General features: G+C 38.3%; 1 protein-coding gene across 4 annotated transcripts; it reads left to right on the top strand.

Moving 5' to 3' along the window:
- The first annotated feature begins 27 nt into the window (after positions 1 to 27).
- FAM221A (family with sequence similarity 221, member A) lies at positions 28 to 21,667 on the top strand. Of its 4 annotated transcripts, none has more exons than XM_008580466.1 (7): positions 28 to 148; positions 3,016 to 3,189; positions 5,970 to 6,160; positions 8,270 to 8,476; positions 12,881 to 12,988; positions 15,886 to 15,968; positions 21,326 to 21,667. In XM_008580466.1, exons 1-7 carry the CDS (start codon positions 84 to 86, stop codon positions 21,407 to 21,409), a joined length of 912 nt encoding a protein of 303 aa, XP_008578688.1. In that variant the 5' UTR covers positions 28 to 83; the 3' UTR covers positions 21,410 to 21,667. The 4 variants fall into 4 exon arrangements, with proteins under 4 accessions (XP_008578688.1, XP_008578689.1, XP_008578690.1 ...); XM_008580467.1 differs by lacking the exon at positions 21,326 to 21,667 and adding an exon at positions 20,572 to 20,675; XM_008580468.1 differs by lacking the exon at positions 21,326 to 21,667 and adding an exon at positions 19,942 to 20,655.
- The last annotated feature ends 1,286 nt before the right edge of the window (positions 21,668 to 22,953 follow it).

The following is a 22,953-nucleotide window of genomic DNA, read 5'->3' as shown; positions in this document are numbered from 1 at the left end:
TGGTTGTGGCTCCTCCGCCTTGGGCTCGCGAGCGGGACGGGCTCGGGGGCCACGGGCCGCCACCTTTTGCTTTCCTGCCGGCCATGGAGCGGCTGACGTTGCCTCCCGGCGGCGCGGCGGCCGTGGACGATTACCTGGAGTATCGGAGGTGAGGCGGCGGCTTCGGGTCTGCGTCGCGCCGCTCCGTGGGGCCGAAGAATCCCGGGGCTGGCCTGGTCCCCCTCGCCGGACGAGGGCTGGTGGCGCGGGCGGGGGCCCGGCGCATGAGCGCTGGGGCTCCTGGAATCCGTTCCCGGGCCGTTGGGGAGGCCTGGGTTAATTTCAAGTTTTGTCGTTCTGTGATTATATATCGTAGTGACATGCAGTTCTGTTCAGTGACAAGTCTCTTCCATTTAAGAGGTCCTCCGTTCCTTTCCAAGAAGGATCAACTCCAGATTTATGCAAAGGTCCAATTGATTTTTCTAGATGGCCCTTGAAGAATTACACATCGTGAACGCGGGGCCTATAAAAGTTAGCAGACATCAAGTTTGCACGTTAATCCAGTAATAGAATGAGTCGTGAATTTCTAAATGGGCTTGCAACCTCGAGGTGCTGGCTTTAGGAGAAAGACTCTGACTGGGGTAGTTTCGATGGTTCTGAAGAAAGTCCTCTCCTGAAACAGGTAACGCACCCGCTCCTTTGGCTTGAGGACGTGATTTATTGCCCTCGGCTCTGACAAGGCTGATGCACCTGCAGTGACAAGTTCTTCTTTTTCGGGCTTTTAAGAAACATTTAACAGTTGGAAAACGGACGAATGGGAGTTACTGGAGAGGGACCGGCAGGAGGATGCGGAATTGAGGCTGGGGGGCTGTGTGTGTACAGATGAGAAGTGAGACAATCACAGCCCGGCCTGAGAACCCTGAGCGAGAGAGACTGCTCTACTTAAAGGTGGTCGCTCCAAATCACCCAGAGAGCTGATTGCTCTTCCTCTAACTGTCCCGCTGGAGTGGTAGTTTTGGTTACGCCCGTAACTGCCTGGAAATTCTGAGCAGAAAAAGTGAGGGTGAGGAGCTTGATGGGTCATTCCCGTGCCCAGTTCAGGTGGGTCCAGTGGGTCCAGGTAATAACACTGGAGGCCTCGCCGGAACAGCTACCACCCAGCCCTCACCCAAAGCTCCTTTAGCTTCCAGTTTTCCAGGGCTTTTCCCGGGAGCGAGTTGATGAACCCTTCTACTGACTGATCACTTAGATATGTGAATTGTGGGCCTCCAGCTGACTCTTGCCTAGTCGGGAAAATGTTGTGGTTGGGAAATTATTTTTGCAAGCATAAATAACCTGGAACACTCCTTTTAATCTATAAAAGAGATTATCATGTAGCATTCTACAAACAACACTTTTCATGACCTTTAAAAGGAGGTATTTTCAAGAAGAAATTTCTTCAATTTTGAACTTTTAATTTTGCTTTGTTTTCCTCTAGGGAGACCAATTCTTCTCATAGAAATAGTGGGGGCTTAATTTTTACCATAAAATTTTGGGATCCTCTGAAATTAAACAGTGATACACCTGATTACCCAATACACAGATATGGGTTTGAGCTTTCTAAATTCCTCCCAGTTTTTAACATTAGTTCATACACTTTTGTCCTCCAGTCATATTGCTCTACAACTTCCACTTTTCTTAAAACCTAAGGATAAAAGTAGACAGGATTCCCTGTTAGGGTCTTCATTTTCTGAAGGCTTCCATGACACATAAAGCTTACATTATCCAGGCATGTTTTTAGGCTCCACATTAGTTTAAACTCCTGGGCAGGGTTTTGGATCAGGTATGAGAATTAATCATGTTGGCTTCTGCATTGAATTTTTTTTGTACTTTCCCTTTCTTTTCCTTTATTTATTAATTTTTTTGCTATTATTTTTGAAGGATGAAAATGTTAGAATTTTTAGTTTAGGCTCTGTAGTAATCCTCCATTGCTAAACTTCAATCAGTAAAGTCAGATGTTATGAATTCATTGTTTTTCTTTTTTTTTTTTTTGTCCTTTTTGAGACCGGCCACACTGCGCTCAGCCAGTGAGCGCTGTGAGCGCACCAGTCATCCCTATGTAGGATCCGAACCCGTGGCGGGAGCGCTACCGCACTCCCAGCGCTGCACCCTCCCAAGTGCGCCACATGTAGTGGCATGAAGGGGAGAAAAGATTTCTTTCCTTTGTGACTGTGGTAGGTTTATGACTGGTGTACCTGTAATAAAAGACAGATTAATAAGAGAAAAAGCATATAAATTCATTTAATATAAGCTTTACGTGTCATGGGAGCCTTCAGAAAATGAAGACCCTAAGAAACAGGGAATCCTATGTATTTTTATGCTTAGGTTTGATAAAGGATGGAAGTTGTAGAAAAATATGATTGGAGGACAGAAGGGTATGATCTAATGGTAAAAACTGGGAGGAACTTAGCAAGTGCTGTTTGTAAGATTCTTCTCTGTGTCCTTGCATCTTCAGAGATAAGGATGTTCCTTTCCTCTGAGTATAGGGAGGGCACCTGCGGTAGGGAAGAAGGGTGAGGGGAAGGTGAGAGAGGCTGTACTACTTTTGTTGTTTTCTCAAATGCCAAGGTACCATATTTTGGGGTGGCATGTCCTGAATTCCATCACAAGCAAAAGTTTTATTACTGTTGTGTGTAATTTGGCTATTAACATCTGCCTAAAGTAAAAAATCAAAGTTGAAGCAACCTTTCCTTTGACTATGCAACTGTAGTTTAATTTTTGAGTTTTGTATTTTTATTTTTATTTATTTTTATTTATTTTTCCTTTTTGTCTTTTTTCGTGACTGGTAATGGGATCGCAACCCTCGGTGTCGTGCCCGTATGGCGCTCAACCAGTGAGCGGACCAGTCTCTATATGGGATCCGAACCCTCGGCGGGAGTGCTGCCGCGCTCCCAAGTGCCGCACTCTACCGAGTGCGCCACCGGGCTGGCCCCGAGTTTTGTATTTTTAACTGGAAAATAAATATTCAAGGCTTAAGAGAAGTATTTTTTGTTGTAGAATTGTTGGTGAGGATGATGGAGGGAAACTTTTTACTCCTGAAGAATATGAAGAATACAAAAGGAAAGTTTTACCTATGCGTTTACAGAACAGATTATATGTGAGCTGGCAGTCACCAACTGGAATGGATTGTAAACTTGTTGGCCCAGAGACGCTATGTTTTTGTACGCATAGGTAAGATATTTTATTGCTGTTTTCTGATGGTTAGAAAATAAGAAACTAAAATAAAGCATATCTTTCTTTCTTCTGTACATAACACTGCGATGACTGTGAAACATTTTAAAACAGGCCTTTATATAGTACAGTAGAAACTGTCCAAAGGTTTTTTTAAGCTGTAATTAAAAAATTACTCTCATGTCCTATTAGAACTCAACATGGAATCTATCACCTTAAGCAACTCTTTTTTGCCACCAGTTTAAAAGATATTGGTGCCCCTGTGGCTTTGCAAGGGGTCTTTCAGTTTGGGTGGGGAGCAGAGTCTATATCTGCTCCCATAGGACAAGGTAAAGGATGGATAATCAGACCGCAGAAGTACTCTTACAGTGGATTGACTTGACCCACACAGATCATTCTACCTATTTGCAAACAGAAGCATTTCTCCTCAGATTTACTAATTGCCTTTTATACCTTAAGGAACTGCTGTGTCAATTACCTTTCTTTAATCAAACAAAAATGCAAGCACACTGCTTTTTAGTACACATGGTCATATTCCAACAAAAGCAGGTACAGGAGAGGAAATATGTGAGGCTCCAGTCACTGGTGTGTGTTGCCTCTACTTGAGGTTTGCAATTTGCTGTGTACATTCTCTGCTTTAAACGTTACCACTGTCTCACAGTTGTAAAGGTCAAAATGACCAAGCTGTTTCACAGAGAAATCACCGAACCTATTATGTATTTTCAGGCAACGACTTAAAGTTTCTGGTCTAAGGGAACCATTCAAAAGGAACTACACCGTTCTGAGAGCAGTTTCTGGGGCTCTCTCATGAGAGGTTCTTTGGATGGTTGCTATTTACAGAGTTGCAGTTTGCTGAGGGTTGTTGGGCAGTTGCTAGGACGAGTAATATTTTGTATAGAGTGACTTCAAACTTAGCAACCCCCAGTAAAAACTCTGTGGAGGAATGGAGGAAGAGCAGTGTGTTGGTATCTTTCAGGATTGAAGATGGGTTTGGTAAATATATGATTTTTTTTTCCTTTTTGTCTTTTTTACTGACTGGTAACGGGATCGCAACCCTCGGTGTCGCGCCCGTACTGGGGACCGGCAGCGGGATCGCAACCCTCGGTGTCGCGCCCGTACTGGGGACCGGCAGCGGGATCGCAACCCTCGGTGTCGCGCCCGTACTGGGGACCGGCAGCGGGATCGCAACCCTCGGTGTCGCGCCCGTACTGGGGACCGGCAGCGGGATCGCAACCCTCGGTGTCGCGCCCGTACTGGGGACCGGCAGCGGGATCGCAACCCTCGGTGTTGCACCCGCACCGCGCTCAGCCAGTGAGTGGGAACCGGTCTCCACATGGGATCCGAACCCTCGGCAGGAGCGCCGCCGTGCTCCCAAGCGGCGCACTCTCCAGTGCGCCACCGGGCCGGCCCAATATATGATGTTTTATAGTTTATTCTTGTACAAATTTAGTGCCCGTTTCTTCTCTATAATTTATGCAACATGGAATTGATACTCAAAAACCCAACTGAACTTCAGCAGAGAAGTTATACTTTAGTGCTGGTCACTCAGTGAGATCTCTGTTTAAGCTATATTTTTCCCATTATAAAAGTGAAAATGGGGAGTATATAGAAAATAGAAGACACACCACCCAAAGCTAGCTGTCATTAATACCTTTTACTATATCTGTATAATTTTTCTTTTTCTTTTTTTTTTTTTAAAAGATGACCGGTAAGGGGATCTTAACCCTTGACTTGGTGTTGTCAGCACCATGCTCACCCAGTGAGCCAACTGTCCATCCCCATATGGGATCCGAACCTGGGGCCTTGGTGTTATCAGCACCACACTCTCCTGAGTGAGCCATGGGCCGGCCCTGTATAATTTTTCTTTACGTAGTTCATTTAGTTGTTAATTATGTGTGAGTATAAAATTTTGAGTCATTTTTTCATGACAGAATCACAGAAATATGTTTCTACATGGTTATGTGGTAATCACAAACGAGACTTTTAATACCTGCTTGATATTCCAGCTAGTTCAGTGGTGTTTATTGTGTGTTCCCCAGAGCTGAGGGAGCCGCAGGGGCGTACCAGGTGGAAGGGCAGGTAGGGGAAGGGGAAACTCCAATTCCATCTCTTCTCCGTGCTTTAACCAATTCTGTTTCAATCTATTTAATAGATGATGGTTCCGTAAAAGATATTATTTGAAGAAAGGGTTTCACTACTAAAGTGTTTGAAAACTATTGTCTAGTAATTTACTTACTCATTCCCTTGTGTGTGTGTGTTTGTGTATGCATGTTTATTGAACTTATTTCAGTTTAAACTAACAAACCTGTGAAAATAAGTAATGCACTTTGATAAAAATAATTTTTATAAAGAAATTTTTTCATACTCTTAGGTTGCACTTATATATTAAAGAATCTGGAGAGGTAAGTATTTTAAGAGAAGTATATGATATTTCTTTCTATTGCTGTGAAACTTCTTAGGTAACTAAAAATAAAAATTTGAAAGAGTTACGGGCTGGCTAGTAAGCTCAGTTGGTTAGAGTGCAGGCTTATAACACTGAGGTCACGGGTTTGGAACTCTGTACCAGCCAGCGTAAAAATCTGAAAGAGTGAACATTTCTTCTGACCAAAGCAACACAGTTGAAAGTTGTACTGCGTGTAGGGGGACTTATTTTCACCTTACTAACTAGAACAGCAAAGCAACAAAAATGGAAAAGAATCCTATTTGCATTTAACAGGATAAAAATCGTAATTTTTGGCAATGCTTGCACTGTTTTTTTCTTCCTTTCTTTTCTTTTTTAGGTATAAACAACATAAAACTGACTTTGAAACGATTCCACAGCAGCATCCCATTGATCTGCCTTGCCGAGTGACTGGCTGCCTCTGCAAGGCTTACCATTATGTGCCTTTGAATGGTACCCAACCCATTCGCTGCAGGTGCAAACACTTTGCTGATCAGCACAGTGCTGCTCCTGGCTTTTTGTGCAACGCATGTGAGTTACGTTATTATAAATGCACAAACACAGAATGTTTGTTTCTTCATTGAATATTTAATGTGTCTTTGTACCAGTTTTATTCATTCGTAGAGTCAGTATTAAACAACTAAAAAGTTCAATGGATAACACTAAAATTCGATTTTTGTGGAAAAACTCATAGTTATTGAGATGTTTGGCAATCATAAACCCTAATCTCGTATAATTCAAATAATTTAAGTAATAGATTTTAAAGAATCACTAGGTGTGATCTGATTCAAATTTTTGAAGAGTGGGAGTTTAATCAACTAAATTCTATTTACAGATTTTTTAAAAGAATTTTCTAAATCAAAAAATTTTTATAATTTGCTGATAGATTATGATTTTATTGCCTAAAATGTAGGCTGATGGGAGAAGCAAACTATAACATAATTTTAATGCTTTGTATGTGATAGTACCCTTACCTCAATACCTGTACCCAAATTGCAACCTCCACCCCGTGTGCCCTTTCATTTGATCATTCTTTCAAGAACTCTTTAAAGTAGGTGGGGTATTAGTCCAGTAGTTTCCTTCAGGAGAGAGTTATTCCAGTTGTTTTTGTATTTTTTTTTTTTTTTTGGCAGCTGGCCAGTACAGGGATAGAACCCTGGACCTTGGTGTTATCAGCACCATGCTCTAACCAGCTGAGCTAACTGGTCAGACCTGAACTGAAATCTTATGATGAAATATGTAGTAAAACATATTTAATGACAGTGGCAGGAATAAATGTGTTTCATTGGCTAAGTATAGAAGTAGTTGGATAAAACTTATTTACTTATGTGCCTTGGTTCCCATATCCATGGTATTCTGTCCTCCATTGCAATATGGCTTGTTTTTTTTTATATAACAGCTTTATTATGGTATAATTCACATACCATACAATTCACCTATTGAAAGTATATATTTTTATTTTTTTTTTTTTCCCTTTTTTTGTCTTTTTTTGTGTCCGGCAACGGATCGCAACCCTCAGTGTTGCGCCCATACCGGACCGGACCGGCAACGGGATCGCAACCCTCGGTGTCGCGCCCGCACCTTGCTCAGCCAGTGAGCGGGAACCGGTCTGTATGTGGGATCCAAACCCTTGGCGGGAGTGCCGCCAGGCAGCACACTGTAGCAGTGTGCCACCGGGCCGGCCCCTGATGTTTTTAATATATTTGTCAGAGTGAGTGTTGTGCAACCATCAGGACAATAAATTTTAGAACATTTTTGTCACCCCAAAAAGAAGCTCCATATTCTTCAGGAGTAAATTCTTATTCCTCCCTCCCCCAGCCCTAAGCAACCAATAATCTACTTTCTGTCTCTGTGGTTTTGCCTATTCTGAACATTTCATATAAACAGAATCATGGAATATTGTAGTCTTTTGTGACTGGCTTCTTTCACTTAGCATATTGTTTTTATGATTCATCCGTGTCGTAGCATGTATGACGGTACTTCAGAAAGTTTGTGGAAAAGTAAAAGGATCATATGAATCTTTCCATGAGTTTTTTTTTTTTGTTTGTTTTTTTTGTGGCTGGACAGAACAGGGATGGAACACTGGACCTTGGTGTTATCAGCACCATGTTCTAACCAACTGAACTAACTGACCATCCCCCATTCATGAGCTTTTTGAAGACCCCTTGATTAAGTCCTTTTTCCATTTTCATTGCCAAATAATATTCATTGCATCCTTTCTGTGTCTATGGGTTGGCCTTCCAATATGGCTTTTATGGGGAGTTGATCTGTAGGGAGGTTTTCATCTTATCTTTTTACCTGGTCCAGGCCACTGCGCTGTCCCCACCACACCTGCTTTTAACTCAGTTTTTGAGGAGAGGGCTTGTGTTTTTTTTAGCTCTCCAGGGTTTAAACCAAGTTTGTTTAGTCCTAGTTGGTTTTTCCATTTTTGTTTTGTTTTGTTTTCTGCTACATTCCTTCTTAGCTTTAGCATCTTTCAGAAGTAGAAGTGGTTGGGAGGGAGTTCAGGGATTGGAGGCAAGAGTTACAGGGGCCAGAGGATCTAGGTTCAACTGGCATTGGTCAAGTTAAGTGTCTTTAGAGTAGACAGCTTAGTATGTATATTAAAACAAAATTAATTCCCTTTACATCTTGATTCAGGTTCCAAGTGTTCAGGATTCCATAGCCCCTTCAGTTGTGCTTGTGGTCAGCCTGCATATACCCATGACACAGTAGTGGAAACTAAGCAAGAAAGATTGGCTCAGGGAAAACCAGTGGGACAGGATGTTCCTTATGCAGCAATGGGAGGATTAACTGGCTTCAGCTCACTGGCAGAAGGCTACCTGCGATTAGATGACAGTGGGATCGGTAAGTGGTGTTATATGAAATGTGAGCTTGTTTTATTGTTTTTATGTGTGCTAACAACAGGAAGCTTTATATTTGTTTAGTACTTTATATTCATCATGTTTGTTCAGAAAATATTCTCTCATTTTATTTTTTTTTTAAAAAAGATTTTATTGCTACTATACAATATATTGTCATTATAGAAAATTTACAAAATACAAGGAAAAAGATCACTCCTACCCCAGTACAAGTACCCAAATCCCAATCAACATCTTCATTGTTTGTAATAGCAGAATAATATTTCTTTTATTTGATATGATACAGTTTACCTGTTAGGCTATTGTGTGCAGTTTTTGTTATTGTAACCATCTCATGTTGGAAACATTGAGGCATATGTTCGTGAGTGTATATGCATATACATGTGTATACATTTAATCACAGCTATATTAAAGTATGTTTGTACATGTATGCACACAAATATATCTTCTTGCCTACATATAAGTTTTAAATAATATATGGAAAAGCCTAATAACATATTTCCCAAACTACTGAAGGTAGCTGTATCCTGAGAGTTAAATGAGATTAAGGAACGAAATGTGTTCTCTGTCTACTTTAAACACAACTGTGGTGGGTATTTTTTTTTATTTTTACAACAGGCATGTATTTTATTTTTTTATTAAAAAATTACATGAATATAAATGTTTATTTTTTTTTTACAAGATTTAAACAACAGAAGTGAAGTGCAAAGCCCCCTTGCACACTTCTTTTTACCCCAGATTCTTTCCCAGAGGATAATTTGCTGTCATCAGTTAATTTTTCTTTTTAATATACATTTTTATGGTATACTTTTGTTTTTTAACTGAGAGAAATTTTAAACCCCTTATGTCAGGACACACAAATCTACCTCATTCTTTTTAAATGCTGCACAGTATTCTACACTATGGACATGTCAGTTTATCTGACCCTTTCCTTATTCATGGCATTTAGGTTTCCACCTTTGTTTGCCATTACAAACAATCTTGCCAAGAAAATCCTTAAACTGGCCTCCTGTATCCTTCTATGAATTTGACTCTAAAGTAGATATAGAGAAGTACAATTGTCGGGTCCAAGTGCGTACACATGTAAAATTTTGATACTGTCTGCCAAGTCATCCTCCAAAAGTGCTGTTCTTGGTTTTACTTCCTCTGGTAGTGTTTTGGTTTACCTATTTCCTCACATTTAGGCTAATAATTGATATTTTTAAACTTGATTTTTTTGCCAGTCCAGTGTATGAAATTATTATTGTTGTTTCAGTTTGCTTTTTCTGGTTATTTGTGAGATGAGGATCTGTTCATATATATTGGCCATATCACTTTCTGTGAATTGCCTGTTCATGTTCTTTGCTCATTTTTCTGTTTTTATCTTTTCTTACTGACTTATAGGAAACCTTTACGTATATTCTGTATACCAATCCTTTGTTTGTCACTTATCTTTTAACCTTTAAAAATATTTTTTTTACTGTTTTTAAATTTTGGAGACAGGCCTTCTCTACTCCAATTTTATTTTTTTTCTGGCAGCTGGCTGGTATGGGGATCCAAACCCTTGGCCTTGGTGTTATCTACTTCAATTTTATAAATATATTCCCCTTCATTTTATTACTTAATTTTTTTATGTTTAGCTTTTTCATGTAACTGGAGTTTATTTTTTTCTGAGAATGTGAGATAGGTATGTCTAACTTCAGTTTTTGTTCAAATTGATGGCCAGTTATCCAAACACCATTTTTCCCAGATAATTTCAAACTTTATCGTATTTTATCATACTTTCTATTTTGGCCCATTGGCCTATTTGTCTGTCTTGTGCCAGTGTTAAATGTTTTTAATTATTATAGCTTCATGGTGTGTTTTGGTGTGTGATATGGTAAATTCCTCTTGTTGGTGTTCATTTTTCAAGATTGTTTTGATATTTTTGTGCATTTTCTTCTTAAGGTAATTTTACAACTAGCTTGTTAAATTCCATAAATACATTTTTTTGCAGTTTTCATGGGTACATGACTGTATGAGGCTCATGCAACAGCTTCAGAAAACCCAATTACTAGTGGCAAAAAATAATGATGTTGATCATAGCTTTGTACTGCCAGAAACTGTTCCAACTGCTTCACATTTATTACCTCCTTTTATCCTCACAGCAGCTCTGCGAGTTAGATTATTATTCCATTTTACAGATGAGGAAACTCACCCAGAGAAGTAAAATAGCTTGCTCTGTGTTGTTCAGCTAGTAAGTAGTAGGATTGGGCTCAACCCAGAGATTGCTCTGGGTCCATATTCTGCCTGAGTATTGTCCATTTTTATGCAGCTACCATACTGTTTCATTATTGCCATACTGTTTTCATATTTATGACTTCATTTTATTACTTCAGAATTTTCCTGACCTATTCTTGCATTTTATTTCTTCCAGAACTTTAGCATTATTTTGTGAAGTTACAAAAACATTGTTATTTTAATTGAGATCACATTGAATGTGTAGATTAATATAGAAATAATTATATATTTTAAAATATCAATATTTTAAAATATTTTAAAATACTGTCTTTTCATTTATTTGTTGTCTTCTGTGCAGGTGAGTGGAATTCTGAGTTATCTTCCTAGAAGTCCTGCACAATTTTTACTAAATTTATTTATAGGTATTTAATCTTTTTTTTTTAATAGGGATCATACATGGGATTTTTTTGTTCCATTGTATTTTCTGTTTATTGTTTGTTTATAAAAAAGCAAATATTTTCTGCTTTTGTTACCAGTCTTATTACTTAATCTTAGAATTTTAATAAATTTTTATTTTATTTTGCAAATATTATTTTTGCTTCTTCCTTTCCAGTATTTACAACTCTTCTTACTCTTGATTAATCAAAATGGCTAGTATTTCCAGAACAAAGCTAAATAATAGTGGTGGTAGTTGATACTTTGCCTTTTTGTGACTTAATAGTATTGTATCCCTTAAGTATCTTCACAGCATAAAGAAAAACGTTCTTCTTTTGGCCGAGGGAAGGTGGGATGAAGAAAGGTGAATGTGAGAAGAGGAAATGTGATGTTTTTAGCCTGATTTCAGCTGTGGGAGATCCCAGGGGCAGAGGGACCTCTGCTCTACTAGCCATGTAGAAGTCTAGAGGAGGTGACCTCTTGCTGGAATTTGGTTCCTTTTTGATATGGAAAGAGTCCATAATTCCTTCAGAGGGTGCTTTGAAGGCAGGTGAGCTGTGAGGCAGTGGGCCTGCCGTGGCATCTGTCATAGCAAGGGGCACAGTGGCTCCAGAGTAGAGCTGATGGTGGGTCGCCTGAGCTGGGGTATTCAGGTGAGGAACTGGCTAGCATTGAGAGGGTCTATACTTCTAGTGAGAGCAAGTATGAGGCTACCAGCCCATATCAAGCTGAGACCAAATTATAAATTACTCCAGCACTGAGTATTTGAGATAAGTAGCACATGCAGCAGCCAGAGGACAACACAAGGACCTGAATGGACCTGAGCCCCTTCCCTTGTCTGCCCGTATGCCACATAAGAGAGTAGCTGGGGATAGGATGGGGGAAAGGAATTAGAAAGACTGAGCAATTGTTGCACACTTTATATTATAAGGCAGGACTAGCTTTTAAACCACTTAGGACTAGAAGTTCATTTCCTTCCCTCTAACCATGGTGTGGGGAGGGGATAAGGGGGAGGGGTTGGTTTGGGAAGAAGACAGCAGTTATAAATTTTCTCTGCAGCTTCCTTCCTTTTGGTCCAAGAGTTGATGTATTTAGCAGTTGGTTTTTGTAGTTTGTGGTTTGGAGTTGTGGATGTTTCCCGCTTTTGCTGGAGAAGGAGCTTTCTTCTTTATTTTTCATACTTTGTTTTTAGATGGTTTCCTAGTAAGGTGTAAAGAGAGAAAATATCCTTATTCTACTTCTTTAACCAGAGGTTCCTTATTTCTAATGTCTTGCTTTTGATAGTGTTTGTAACTATATTAGAGTTGCGTACTTCTGTGCTAACGTAAAATTACATTAGTGCATAATATTTTTTTTTCTTTTTTTTTTTAAAGATGACTGGTAAGGGGATCTTAACCCTTGACTTGGTGTTTTCAGCGCCACGCTCTCTGAAGCGAGCTAACCGGCCATCCCTATATAGGGATCTGAACCCATGGCCTTGGTGTTATCAGCACCGCACTCTCCCAAGTGAGCCATGGGCCGGCCCTCATAATATTTTTTTTCTGTGAAAAAGTTCTCTGAGAAATGCAAAAATACTTTTGCCCATTTGCCTTTGCTTTATGTGGCAAAGAAAGAATCTAAGTGAAAATTTCTTTTTTATAGAAAGGGTTTTTCTAATGATTCTGCTGAAGTCCTTATTTATTTCACATTAGAAATAATAACTTATTTGTATTCTTATAGAGATTTAATTTTTATTCTCCATATATTTTGTTCTCAGGTGCACCTTTGGTTGAATTTTTAGACTCTCCAGTTACCACCATGGACCACCCATTTCTAAAAGCATTTCAAGGACCATCTAGTCCCTCTATAGAAACACTAACAAATGGTAATGAAATTAAATTGAGAAATATTTTTGGATGTAGTAAATAAGAATATAGAACTTCAATTTGTTTTCTAGGCAAACACATTTAGGACTAAAAGTTTATTTCCTTCCTTCTAGTCATGGTGTGAGAATATTCATTATTACCACAATTTGACTTCAAGTGAATCTTTCCTTTTACTTTCTTTTATATTGACCAGACACTGAAAAAAAATAAGCAACTTTATTTTGTATTGGGAAAAATAGCTAAATCTGAGAATTATGAGGATTCTGATACTGTAATTTGATACTAATATAATTGGCATTAATACTAATAATTATGATATTTTAATTGATATTAATACTGATATAATTCTGATACTATAATGAAGTTTTAAACCTTATTCTGGTACATGTTGTTGCTTTGGTGTTTGAGTAAGAGGGCCCTCTAGTGGACTAATTTTCTTGATCCTTTCGGTTCTCCCAAAAGGGATGTAATCTAGTGATAGGTTAGTAGGGTTTTATCATGTATAAATTAAGAGCAAGTAGAATTCACTTTTAAGCACTGGTATTCTATATTTCCTTTATTGAGAACAAGAATAAAAATATTGAAGAAAGGATTAGTATGGTTTATTAGATATTTGATATTTTAAAAAATTTTATATGAGAATTTTCTTTGATTTATTTACATTTTCATATACACTGACATTTTCTGCAAGGGATTTTAAGGCTGCTTACAAAAGCAACATACAATGAAGTAATAATAAGATATAGATAGACGTAAGAAATCAAAACCAAGAAAAAGGACACGATTGTGTGTGTCCTTTCAAGGCTGAAATGATTGCTGCATTAAGTTTGAGTTTTGACTGAGTATAGTGGTAGACAAGGAACAGAGGAAGGTGTGGTCAGTTAAATACTTTTTTTCATCAGAAAGGAGAAAGCATGAGTTCCTCAGTGCTAATGCATGTTGTTATCAGTGCTGGATTTTAAAGAAGTTGCTATATTTACCCTCACTGATGCAGTGACTAAGCTCAAAAGCTTTGTTTTGGCAAATACAAGTACAGAATATGGTTGCTTGTTTTTGATAGTCACTTTTGATAAGGGTGGTAATATACCATTTCACCAGATAAATGGTAATATACCATTAAAATGTAACTCAGTGAAGGTGAGTCTGCCAGAGGCTTAGCTCAAATGTCCAAGAATGATCCAGGAATAGACTCAGGTTTCCAGAGGAATGGATACATATTTTAAGTAATCTTTCCTATTTTGTTTTTCTCAATAAGGCTGTTGTTAATGATAGTCAACAGAGTATGGTTGTACTCTGTGGTGATGGTCTAGAGTTATGTTTTATGTTGCTTTTTGAAGGTGAATTTAAAAACTAGAAGAAGTGGTGTTCAGGTTGATATTCTGGTTTGGAAATGAAAGGACCCAAAGAAGATATTCACCTACAATGAAGGTGAACTTTTCCGTAGAACTAGGTTCTTGGGGTACCTATGAAGAAAACCAGATTTTGTTTACTGAAGCAATTTTAAATTCCTTTCAACACATAAACTAGTGCTTTATTAGTTTTACAAAGTGATGAATACCATGAAAAATGGCTAAAATATTTTAATTTTGAAAAATTTTGAAGCAGGTAGTATTATCACTATGATTACCTATACAAAGCCTCAATAATTACTTCTATGCATTATCTCATAAAGTATAACATGGATTTCTAGTTGTGAAATGTAAGAAGTTGTTGGATAAAACTAAGTGTACTCTTATGTGGGATAACTATATGGCATTATTTATTTATTTTCAAATGATTTTTAAACTGTGGTATTTGATATGTACACAGTATATACATGTGGTTGTAAAGCACAGAAATAAGATGAAAACCCACATGCCCACCACCCTTAAGATCATTAGTCCCCAGATGTTCTACCTGGGCCTAATCCCCACCTTCTGCCTAGAAGTAGCTGCTGCCCTGAAGTTAGTTGTCCTTTCTCCTGTCAATGGACATTTTCCCCCCTTGAGGTTGTTTTCTCTTTTTGTTATTGATCTGAGAATCTTTCTCTCTTTCTGCCTTTCCTGTTGCTTTCTCTCTTGCTCATGTTATCTGTCTATCTGGTATATTTAATGTGAGCCAGTTGAATATTTGGAGAAAGTTTGCCATTGAAAATTATTTTTGCCCTATGATGCCATTCTTTCTAAAAAAGAATGAGGTAGTAGGACCAATTATCCATTTGACCACTTCTGGTTTGAAAAATAGAACATTATTGTGGAATATACTATAAAGCAAATGTACCTCACAGGGCCTGGTTTTCCAAAGCCTTGCAGTTTCAAATATTGACCTTGCAAAGGACAGGAGATTTTCCCCAGGCTATTGAGTCTCTGTTAGAAGATAAGAATGGTAACACAGCAAGGCTGCTGGTTCAAAGACAGACAGGTTACTAATTTATATGTAAAGTTACTAAAAAGCTGCTGGAGGGAAAAGGAATGTTTGCTAAATCAAGCCTTAGTTGCAAATTGCATTACAGAAGGTCACCTTGCTTGACTTACTGAATGTTACCAGCTTCTATTGTTAAACTTGTTAAACTGAACTTAACAAAACCCCACCTATGTCTCTTCCTGTAACTTCTTGGTCTGGAGAGTAAATGCAGGAAGAGAACCCCAATTCGTAGTTAATTTTCTAAATGGAAGGATGCCTCACACTTGAGGGTCCTAGGATATTAACCCCTTTCTGGGGCTTCTCACTGCTCAAAAGAGATGGGCTTTGAGTAATCTTTGGCGGCTCCGTCACCCAGGGGAAAAGGGGTGACAGATCTGTGGGAGGCAAAGCAACAATTATAACCTGGCAGGAGGAAAGTTTCCTTTTTGTTTTTTATTTCAGGGGAATATATAATGATATAAATATGTAACTTAGATTTTTTCCCCCTTGTTAGCAGGTACAAGTAGTCAAGTTTCTTCCTTAAGGAGACCCGAAGAGGATGATATGGCTTTCTTTGAAAGACGATACCAGGAAAGGGTAGGTTTTTGAGGAAATCCACTTGCATTAAGCACTTATGTGTAACAAAAACACTATAGAATGATTATGTAGAATGTGTAACATTATTAAAAATAATTTGTAGAGGCCTTACTTATAGGTGGTGTTTGGCCTTGAGGTTTACATAGAACAATCCAGACAGAAACAGGACTAATGAATAATATGATGTATAATACACTGACTGATTTATAAGAGTTATAAACACTGACTAAATACACAAATAAAATTGTCAATAATAAACATCAGCCATCAGCATATTTGTAAATTATATGTATCTTAAATTTTTTTATACATGTAGCTTCATTTTCTATTTTAAAATATTTAGTTGTCACATAAAGAGATTGAATATACTTTGAGTTCTTAATATGTAGTATTTCTTCTTCTTAGAGGCTTTTAGGTAGATTCAGACTCAAGGTAAACTTAACCAATAGCCTTTAAGAAGCAGGACACTAAACATAAACATATTTTAACCATTTCCAGGGCTGAACAACTATAGTCTTGATAGTTGTTCACAGCTTTCAGTAATAGTCATTTTCATCAGTTCTCCACCAGAGTGTAAGTGCCTTGGAGATAACACAGTATTTTATTCATCTTTATATTTTCCCTAGCACTTAGTATACCGTCTTATACAAAATAAGTTTTCAACAACATTCATGGAAAATTGAAAAAAATTAACACATATATCAGATATAATTGATTTTCACTTTTATATATGTCAACTACTTACACTTTTCATAAGTTTCATGGTAGTGTTTGTATTGGAGAGTTTTGATTTTGCTTTTTGCCAGATGGAAGAATGTTGGCTTAATGAAGTATGGGGAATGGTATTTCAGCCATATGGCTGAAAGCACTTTCTTTAGGACTATTTTATAGTTGCTTTATTGGTATTATTGTCTGTCCAACTAGGTAATAAACTCCTGGAAAGTAAAGAAACTCCTGTCACTTTTTGTTGTATCCTTTACAACTCTTAGAGAAGAGCTTGTTGAGCAACTGAAGTGGGGAAAAAAGAGAACATTAAATAAATTCACCATTCAGTAGCAGGGAAAGTGAGTAGAAGACAGAGAGATTAGCTTGGTTTCTCTGATGAAAAAGTTTGAAGTAGAGGGGGAGAATCCTGGATATGGTTTAAGGCAGAGCTAGACAATAGAACTTTTTGCAATGATAGAAACTTTCTGTGGTGTAGTTGTTTGCCATATGTAGCCTTGTAAGTCTAAATTTAAATAAATTGAAATTTACTTCCTCAGTCATACTAACCACATTTCAAGAGTTCAGTAGCCACACATGGCTAGTGGCTACCTTCCTGGATAACGCATATATAAAACATTTTCATCATCACAGAAAATTCTTTTGGAAAGCTCTGGTCTAAGGGTGTCTCAGTCTGTTTGGGCTGCTATAACAAAAATACCATAAACCAGGTGGCTTATAAACAACAGAAATTTATTTCTCATAGTTCTGGAGGCTGGGAAGTCCAAGATCAAGGTGCCAGCAGTTTCAGTGTCTGGTGGGGACTGCTTCCTGGCCATAGATGGTGTCTTATCCCTGTGTCCTCACATGGTAGATGCTGCATGACAGGTCTCTGGGGTCTCTTTTATAAAGGCACTAATCCCATTCATGAGTTCTCTGCCTGCATGACCTAATCACCTCCCAAAGGCCCCACCTCCTAAAACCATCACATTGGTGATTGTTTTAATATCTGAATTGAATTAAATATTTTTAATATTTAATTTAATATTTAGTTAAATATTTTTATATTTAAATATATGAATCTTACATTCAGACCATAGCAAAGGGAAACAGGTAGTGGTAAGATGTCAAGGAGAGAAATGAAATGTTTAGAATGATGAAAGAAAAGTCTGTTTTTATAGCATCATCAAGGGTAGGACTTATAATCAAATCAGTCTGCATTCTTGGGACACACACATTCACTGCTGAATTTTAGTTTTTCCTCATAGGCTTATGGGAGACTGGGTTCTAGAACCCCTTCCTTCCCTGTTTTAGAAGACTGGGTAATGGTGACTGCCTTGAAACCCGGCCACTGGTATTTGCTTTTTGGAAGATAATGGGAGTTCTTATTTGTCAGTGTTTATAAGGATATACCCGCCCTGTCCAGATTGCTTTTTAAAAATAAACCTGGAATTTATGGTATAACTCTCTAGCCTCTGTGATTAATGGAGTATAAAAACTAAGGCAGCCACACCTAAATGAATTCCTCTGAGCTGACATGTAGCATACACATTGTTAATACTTGTCTTTTACTTCAAAACCATTGGGAGAAAAGGAACACTTAGGAAAGTCTTTTTTCTTGGCAGCTGGCTGGTACAGGGATCTAAACCTGTGACCTTGGGGTTATAAGGCTGTACTCTAACCAACTGGGATAACTGGTTAGCCTTATTGGACAGTGCAGATATAAAACATTTATATTCTCTGATTAGGAAGTCTGATGGTTCAAGGCCTCTCTCAAAAGCAATGCTATATGTGTATCTGGTTTTTGCTTGTATCCTTTGCTAACTTTTGGTAACATTTGGCATGGGGAAGAATCTATGACTAGCGTAAGTCAGCTTTGATAATTGAAGGCTTTGTGATTAATAATTTTTGATATTATTGAAAAGTTGGTTTTTTTTTAATATATTAGGTCAAATTATTTTCTTCTGCTGTGGATGACCCTTGGTCTCTTTTCCCTGAGAAAGGAGAATTTTATTAAAGAAACAAGTATCAAAGGTCTACTAGGTGCAAGGCATTGTGTTCATGCCAGGAAATTTAAAAAAAGAAAAAAAAGGAAAAGAAAAGGAGGAGGTATCTTTGCTTTTAGGTCTCTAGATGGATATATTTGTCCAGTACTTTTTAAAATGTGCAAACATTGCTTAGGCTCTAATAAAAAATAATAACTGAAAAAAAAAAAAAGAAAAAGAGGAGTTATCTTTGCTCTTAGGACTCTAGATGGATATATTTGCCCAGTACTATTTCAAATGTGCAAACATTGCTTAGGCTTTTGTTTGTTGTTTATCATCTTTGCTTTCTTTTTTTTGGATGTTACTACAGATGTAACACTGAGCTTTAAATGGGAGGGGAACAGGGACTAGCATTTGTTAAGTACTTATTAAGTACCTAGATTTATATATATGTTATCTAATTTATACTTTTTTTTTTTTTTTGTCTTTTTTCCGTGTCCGGCAATGGATCGTAACCCTCAGTGTTGCCCCCGTACCGGACCGGGGACCGGCAACGGGATTGCAACCCTCGGCGTTGCCCCCGCGCCTCGCTCAGCCAGTGAGCGGGAACCGGTCTGTATGTGGGATCCGAACCCTCGGGCGGGAGCGCCGCCGCGCTTCCCAAGCGGCGCACTTATCCAGTGCGCCCCCGGGCCGGCCCGACTTTTTTTTTTTTTTTTTTAAAGACAACTGGTAAGGGAATCTCAACCTTTTAACTTGGTGTTGTCAGCATCATGCTCTCCCAAATGAGCCATGGGCTCGGCCCTCTAATTTACACCTTTAGGATAACTCTGAGAAGTAGCTATTACTGTGACCTTTTCTTACAAATGAGAAACTGTTGGTTAAGTCACCTGCTCCAAATGCCTAATAAATAGGAGAGATAGAATTCAAATCCTCTTCTGACTCCAAAACCTATAGTCTAAAACCTATTATCTTTGCCTTAAGGTAGGGTGTTCTTTGGGGGTCCATCAGATGACCAGTTAGTTGACTGGTACAGTGTGTAAGAGTGGGGTGATGTATCGTTTCTGAATGAGGTTCCCAACCAACTCAGAGGAGAGAGAGGAAAATAATGAGACAGATTAGATTAATCTGATTTTATTATTGGACATTTACTACTTGCAATCAGATGGGTCTGACTGGTTTTACCAGTCCTTCCTGGTTTCTTGATATTGTTCCCATTACTTTAGAGGCAGGGAGTTCCTGCCTCCATCTTGCATACCCTTATTTTCTCTCCCCTTTTCTTGCAGGGATAAGGCAGTGATGTGCCTCTGGAAACTGGTGTGAATGGTAATCAGGAAGAGGCAGGTGGACTTTGGGTTTTTTGGGATCTTTAGTTCCATGGAAAAGGTCTACGTTTAGAAAGTTAGAAGGCCACTGCTTAGGGTATGTGTGCTTCTTTTTTGCTGTAACTGCAGTGGAGGAGGACAAGACCTTCAGGAGGGTAGCTGTGAAAATGTAGAAACCAGAATTATAGGAAAACATCCTTAAAGCAGTCCATGTTCCAGAAATAATACAGCTGGATTAGGTATATTCTGTAACCCTGTAGGGAATGTGCATAGGCTGGATGTAAGGTTAGGCATTTAAGCTTTTAAAAAAAATTTTAGTGGCAATCAAAATTCATTCTTTTCTCTAAAGTAACATTCATTTATATGTTATTTTTATTAAAATGCTTCTGCAAGGTTAAAATCAAACCATTTTAAAATATGCAATTATGTCCCTTTAACTATCACATTTTAGCTTTAGTATTTAGCAGTTTAACAACTGTATGGAATGACTGTGATAAATAAAACATGAATCCAAATGAGGCATGTGCAACCTTTTTTTCCCTTTAGAATGGTTTACAAATTATTGTATCAATAAGTATTTTAAATTTACAGATAAAAATGGAAAAGGCTGCTACGCAGAAAGGAAAAGCTCCATCGCTATCAAGTACAAAACCTTCATGAAGACTATCAGAGAAAATAAAACCATCATCCAAATATATCTTTTTCATGTTTATTTAAATGTAATAATGCAGTTTATTTTCTCTCAAATTATTTACATTTTTTACTGTATACTATGTTTTTCTTGGATGGTTCCATAATTTATTTAAGTGGTAAAAATACCTTCTATTATTTTTATCAAAATTCATGGTTTACTATTTTGTATGTACTTTCCCCCTCTCCTAATAAATGAGGTTATTTTCATATGAGTCAAAACCTGAAAGTACAGTAAATATTTTTTAGTCTATAATAACTTTTTTAGGCTATTTAAAACATTAAAGATGTTATCAGAGGTTTTGAACAAATATATAAGGGCCACTTGTTCATTCAAAATAGGAAGTTAAAATCATTAATTTTTTATTTTTCAAACTTTGTAATGTTAATTTATGTTTTTAAATAAAAAATAGTATTTAAAAATTATACAATCATTTTCTAGTGATATCTACTAATTTTTAAGTGGTATTGTATATATTTGTATTGGACACCTCTTGTATGCCATTTCAAATCCTCTTGGCCCCACCTCTTACTCCAGTACTGCTGTGAAACACTGCCAAGCCTGTCAGAAGTTATTCTGACAGTTTCTTGTGGAAGCCATTTGATGGCACCTTGTCTTGGGCCCAGGTAATGGTTTTCTTGCTTTCTTCTGCAGGGATCTTTGGACACTGTGGCTTGGGATGCCCACTGGAACCCCTCTGTGTCATACATGTGTAGCCCAAAGTTGTGGGGGAGCTAATGACCTTGGAGTCACCCTTGACTAATGGGAGATGGAAGCCAATAGATAAATGCTGCCCCTTTCTGTCTGCTGGGAAGGCAATTCTGAGATGGTAACATAAGCTTCCTCAGAAAGTCCTGTGGGATTGATTATTAGTTACGCATAGCTGTGTGTTGCTCAATAATTCATCCTCATGTTAGCTTTCTCTTTTTTTCTTTTCCACACCCTCTGGATCCTTCAGACTACTTTCTAAATAAACTACCTATATGAGGACCTATATTTGTTTTAGGCTTTGCTTTTGGATGGGGTGGGGGGTAAGCTCAGGCTAAGATGGTTGGTCCCAGGAATGGCCTGAGAAAGCAAATACTCAGGATGGGATTCTGTGACTGGATCAATTACTGTGGAAGATTTGGATGACATACAGGTAGAAGGTGAAGTGTTACGTTATGCAGTAGCTGTGTCATTACAGTGGGATGGAATGAATGGAAATTACAAGGATTGAGGTGTTGATTAGCTATTGTTAACAGCTTTAGAAACCTTGAAAAAAGAAAATGACATAGACTCATGTTAGCCACTTAACTCAAGGCCTACTGTGAAAGCCAGAGTCCCTCTAGAGCACCCTGTAAGAAAAATCTCATCCCTTGGAGATGCAGGGCAGACTGCTGATGAACAGGTCCAAATCTAATAGTAAATGTGGCAAGGCTGCAGAGGAGACTGAATGCAGGGTGTCTGTCGTCTCCAACAAAGCATGCTGATGAGAAAAGAATAGAACCCTCAATCATGGGAGGAGACATTTGTGTTGGTGAGCCTGAGAATCTTAACTCTCAGATTTTCTTGAGCCTCTGAGCTGCCAGAAGCAGCGTCCTCCATTTTGCTAGTGAAAAGCTCACCTTTGCCTTGAGATACTGCAAAAGCTTTATGTGAGGCAGTTGCATCACAAAGTGACACTTTTACTCCTCAGGACCCAACCCTGCTACCTCTCATTGACTCCAAACTAATAACTAAGATCAGGTCTCAGTATTCTGCAAGTGGGGAATTTCACTCCTTCCACTAGAAGGATAGGTTACACTCTGAATGAACTGCAAATTCTGGTTAAATGTATTGGCAATAACCCAGGAAACATGTCTGGGAATAGATCTTGAGGATGTTAGATTAAGGGGTGGGGTGGAGTGGAATATAAGACTTGATAGGAGGGAGTGACATAGGAACACTCGCTCATGATGCATGATTTAAGGCCTTGGCCAGGATGTCTGGAGTTGGTCCTCACACTGCAAAGATGGCATATAGAAGGTATGGTGAACATGTCAGAAGTGATTTGGCTAGTATTGAGGAAGGAGTCAGAAAGCTCAGGGAAGTGGGAATGTTAGAATGGAGTTTTTGGTTAAAACTGTAGAAGCTACCTCTTGACTTTTCCCTTGGAAGGCCCAGATGACACTTAAGAAATAAATAAGAAATGTAATGATGAAGGGTATACTGGAAACTTTGAGAAGATTGGCAGTGCCTGACCTCTATAGTCTAGAATTGATGATAGAAGATGATGCCATCATACTGGGCTCTGGGGTATC

This window comes from Galeopterus variegatus, unplaced genomic scaffold, assembly GCF_000696425.1.
Source record: "Galeopterus variegatus unplaced genomic scaffold, G_variegatus-3.0.2 Scaffold2105, whole genome shotgun sequence".
In the NCBI taxonomy this organism is placed as follows: Eukaryota; Metazoa; Chordata; class Mammalia; order Dermoptera; family Cynocephalidae; genus Galeopterus; species Galeopterus variegatus.
Note: the sequence above shows the minus strand (reverse complement) of the source record. Positions and strands in the feature narration are given on the sequence as shown.